Source organism: Chrysochloris asiatica, unplaced genomic scaffold (genome assembly GCF_000296735.1).
Source record: "Chrysochloris asiatica unplaced genomic scaffold, ChrAsi1.0 scaffold00006, whole genome shotgun sequence".
Taxonomy (NCBI): domain Eukaryota; kingdom Metazoa; phylum Chordata; class Mammalia; order Afrosoricida; family Chrysochloridae; genus Chrysochloris; species Chrysochloris asiatica.
Genome location: NW_006408524.1, coordinates 28,184,035 through 28,188,969, shown reverse-complemented (window position 1 = coordinate 28,188,969; position 4,935 = coordinate 28,184,035). Strand labels below are relative to the sequence as shown.

Below are 4,935 nucleotides of genomic sequence, written 5' to 3'. Positions count from 1 at the left end.
CCCCCCGCAGAACTGGTTCTGATCACTAACCTGATAGAAACAAGTGCTTAACCATTTGAATACCAAATCTCCTTTAAGTATTATGTTGCTGTTGTTAATAAGTGCCATAAAGTCAGTTCTGACTTGTATTGACCCCCATATACGGTTTCCAAGGAGTGGCTGTGGGTCTAAACCACTGACTTTGTGGTTAGCAGTCCTGTGCTTATTCTACAGTGCCACCTCAAGACTCCAAAAGTATTGGTAGATATCTGATAAATAAATCATTATTGTTACCATTACTTCTTAAATTTGAATTTTTATTCATCATTTACAGAAGTAATTTTAAAAATAAAAATGCAAGATTTGTCGTCTCTTCTATTACAGGATTTATAAATTGTTGTTGCTGTTAATTTCCAACTCATAGGCGACCCCATAGAGAGTTTCTGAGGCTGCATATCAGACTGAGTGGTGGGCTCGAGCCACTGACCTTGTGGTTCATTCATCTTAATAATTATGCTTTGCCAGTCATCAGAAATGCAGGGAAACACTCAAAACAGCCTGCTTAATATTCATTTTCAGCTTGAATTTAAAACTGTTTTAGTTCTACTAATGAGGTGGGCTGCTAAACAAGGTCAACGGTTCGAATCTACCAGTCGCTCCTCGGGACAAAGATGAGGTTTTCTGCTCCTGTAAAGATTTACAGCTTCAGAAATCTTACACAGCATTGCTATTTGTTGGAACTGACTTACCAGTACACAGTCACCACCAAACAAGAATTACATGGTTGTTGTTGAGTGCTGTTGAGCCAGTTCTGACTCATAGTGACCGTGTGGAAACCATAGGAAACCGCCAACCTTGTGGTTCAATTCATTATCCTTCTCCTTTTTCTGTGTGATTCATGGTTCATTTTCTGTGGGGAGAAAATTATGACATTGGCTATAAGCACATAAGGGAGTCACCCCCCAATTAAATCATAGTCATATGATTCTTTGAGGCCCAGTTTCAGGACTACCTGCTCTAAATTGATAATTTTCCTGGTTTTTTTAAATTAGAAAATTGTAGCTATAGAATTCTGGGGAGGTTTGCAAAATGAATTTTTTAGATGTTAGTCCATATAACAATTATGTTTCTATTCTTTATTATGCCTAACCATATTTGTTTTAATAAATTGTAAACAGTAACCTGTAGGTTTTGATTCTAGACTGCTGTCCTTAAGAAATTCTCTGGATTGGATGAGAATACAGTGGAAGATAAGCAATGACTACAAGGTTGCTTTGAACCACAAAGTTAGTGGTTCAAACTTGCCGGTCGCTCCTTGGAAACCCTTTTACAGGGTTGCTATGAGTCGGAACCAACTCAACAGCACTTAGCAACAACAACAAATACTATTTTAAAAATAGTCATCTGACTCACGCTTTTTTTGTTTTACAGTTTTATTATAAAAAAGAGTTTTGGGGACTTTTAGGCTAGGAATAGTTGCTGTTTAAGTGCTGTTAAACACTTGTTCTGACTCATAGTGACCCTGTGAACAAGCCATAAGACTTATTGTCTTGTGTGATATATTTGCTGTAAAATCTGCATATTGCTTCTGATGAAAAATTAAATTTGTGTTCAGACACAAACCTTCATCTAGTACTTTTTAAGAAAACTTCCTTTATGGAAAAGAAATCAAGAAGAAAACTCTACTCTGGAGTAGAATAACTTAGTGTGATTACTTAAATGCACTTTGTTGTCTTTGCAGGCTCATGACAGGCTAGAAGATTCAAAACTGGAAGCTGTCAGCGACAATAACTTGGAATTAGTCAATGAGATTCTTGAAGATATCAGTCCTTTGATAAATGTGGATGAAAATGTGGCAGAATTGGTGGGCATTCTCAAAGAGCCTCACTTCCAGGTAACTTTCCCCTGCTACACTTCTCCCCAAGTCCCATCGATTCCAAAGTGTTACACTATACTAGTGAAGTTCCAATTTAAAATGATCATTTTAAAGATTATGTAGGGCCATCTTTTATAGATGAATTCCAACTACGACATTTTGATACACTGAGGAGTCATAAACAGATAGCATATAACCATACGCGCTACATAAATGTACCGTGTCACGGAGGTACATCAGACTGGGTTTCCTTTGTGTAATAATTTTTTTTTTTTTTTTAAATCCCTGACTCACCATTAGATCCCATTCTAGAGTTATTTTTCTCACTGTGATACTTGATTTTCCCCACATCCACTGTTTCCCAGCCCCTACTTGTGACCAGTAATAAACATTTTCATTGTTAGTAATTAAGACTGGGGTGTTGTAGTGTCCATGACCTGGAATAAAAGGGCTTTGGAAGGACAGAAATGATTATATAACACACTCAACAATAGTGAAAAAATGTGTGAATTAAGCATGTGGCTTCTAAGTTTACATAGTTTTAACAGAAACGAATCAGTCTCAAAAGAAAATAGTAGAAAGATGGTTTATAAACCTATAATGATTAACACAGTATGGTGTTAGGTAGTGTTAGAAAAGACTAACTGAAGAGAGTAGAAAACCCAGAAATATGTCCACACATACATAGAAACTTGGTTTGTGATAGAGATGTTACATTTTATTGGACTGTCAGTTAATGGTACTGCAGAAAAACAAACACAGGTTACCTGCTTTTCGCTGCAAATCCTTGTGTTGAAAAGCAACTGTTAACATTTGCTCTTTTGTTCTTTCTCAGCCAGAAACTTTTAATATGACTCTCTACCAATATTACTGCTGTAAAATGTGAGCTGGTTCCTATATAAAACCATGTCTGAGGTACAAAAAGTAGGCATATAAGAGAGACGCCCTTAATCCAAGGGAAATGATTGAGGCCTTAGAAAACATACTAAGCTACTTGGGCTTTATTCTGAGGACAGTGTCCAAGGGGTGTGTGTATTAACCAAAGAGAGGACATGTTTGTAGTTAGATGGTTACTACTCAGGCAAGAAAATGTGATGGTAGTACAGACAGTGGAAGATGTGAGCATTTGCAACTTTTAAGCAGTAAAATCAACAGGACTTGCTGATTGGTTATTTGTGACAGGTACCCAGTTATCATAGAGCTGTGAGAAGGACAGTTTATGGCCATTCACTAGGATTGGGAAAGCTCTAGGAGAAATTGTGTTGAACATGTTTGTTTTGTGATGCTTCTGAAGCATCTAGGTGGAGCATTCAGGCATGCTGTGCATTTTTCATCGTATTAAATTTGAGAAATATGTAAATTATATAAACTAGTACTTAAAAATAGAAAATACAGGTGAGTAAAATTACAAAAAAGCATTGCACTATACCACAAAGCATTACTGTACTATCTCATTGTATCTTCTTCCATATTTTTTCTGTGTACATATATATGGGTTTTTTTCTGTACTAATTTAAGATAATTTTGTACGGACTGTTTTATGGCTTCTCTTTCTTTTTCCAGTTACTGATTTCTACTTTTGTATTTCATACACTACATGCACCATACTCACATTTTTCCATTAAACCCAAAAATATCTCTAGCAGCTGGTGTGTATGCATATGCAATATAGGTTCATCTGTGGCATTTGGCTTCACTGTCCACCTCTCCCTGACCTCCTAAAAGGATTTGTCCTACTGTGTCCCACTCTCTGGATTTGTCTAGGTCTTTCCATGGAATTTAGTTACCCTGTTTAGTTAATCTGGTGATCCTTTTGTTGTTGTTGTTAGGTGCCATCGAGTCGGTACCGACTCATGGCGACCCTCTGCACAACAGAATGAAAACACTGCCCAGTCCTGGGACAACCTCACAATTGTTGGCATGTTTAAGCCCACTGATGCTGCCACTTTGCCAGTCCATCTTGCTGGGGGTCTTCCTCTTTATCGCTGACCTCCACCTTACCAAACATGATATACTTCTCCAGTGACTGGTCCATCCTAACAATATGTCCAAAGTATGAGAGACGAAGTTTGGCCATCCTGGCCTCCAAGGAGCATTCTGGCTGCACTCCTTCCAACACCAGATCTCTTCGTTCTTTTGGCAGCCCATGGCACTTTCAATATTCTCCTCCAACACCATAACTCAAAAGCATCAAGTCTTCTATGGTCTTCCTTATTCATTGTCCAGCTTTTGCACTCATATGAGGTTACTGAAAATACCATGGCTTGGGTCAGGTACACCTTAGTCCTCAAGCTGACGTCTTTGCTCATCAACATTTTAAAAAGGTCTTGTGCAACAGATATGACTAATGCAATACGTCATTTGATTTCTTGACTGTTGTTTCCATGAGCTGTTTCACAAGAAAAAAGACCTGGTGAGGTGCTCCTGTCAGATTGTTGTTGTTGTTGTTGTTAGATGCCATCAAGTTGGTACTGACCCATAGCGACCTTATGCACAGCAGAACGAAACACTGCCCGATTCCGGGCCAACCTCATGGCTGTTGCCACGCTTGAATCCATTGATGATGCCACTTGGCTAATCTATCTCATTAGGGGTCTTCCTCTTTTTCTCTGACCCTGCACCTTACTAAACATGATATTCTCCTCCAACACCAAAACTCAAAAGAATCAATTCTTCTATGGTCTTCCTTATTCGCTGGCCACCTTTCGCATGCATATGAAGTTACTGAAAATACTATGGCTTTGGTCAGGTGCACCTTAGTCCTCAAGCTGACATCTTTGCTCTTCAACACTTTAAAATGGTCTTGTACAGATTTGCCTAATGCAATAATACATCATTTGATTTATTGACTGCTGCTTCCATGAGTGTTGATAGTTGATCCAAGAAGAATGAAGTCCTTGACAATGTCAATCTTTTCTCCATTAATGTTGTTGTTGTTGTCAGGTGCCATTGAGTCGGAACTGACTCATAGCGACCCCGTGCACGGTAGAACGAAACAATGTCCGATCCTGGGCTAACCCCACTACCGCTGCCACACTTGACGCCATTAATGATGCCACCTGGCTGATCCATCTCGTTGG

At 38.7% G+C, this 4,935-nt stretch overlaps 1 protein-coding gene across 1 annotated transcript in view; it reads left to right on the top strand.

Moving 5' to 3' along the window:
• The window catches only part of MPP6 (membrane protein, palmitoylated 6 (MAGUK p55 subfamily member 6)), a 66,647-nt gene that overhangs the window by 15,038 nt on the left and 46,674 nt on the right, over nt 1-4,935 (top strand). The window contains exon 2 of the mRNA XM_006832207.1: nt 1,721-1,873. Within this exon, the coding sequence (XP_006832270.1) occupies nt 1,721-1,873 (153 nt within the window). The remainder of the gene's footprint in view (nt 1-1,720; nt 1,874-4,935) is intronic.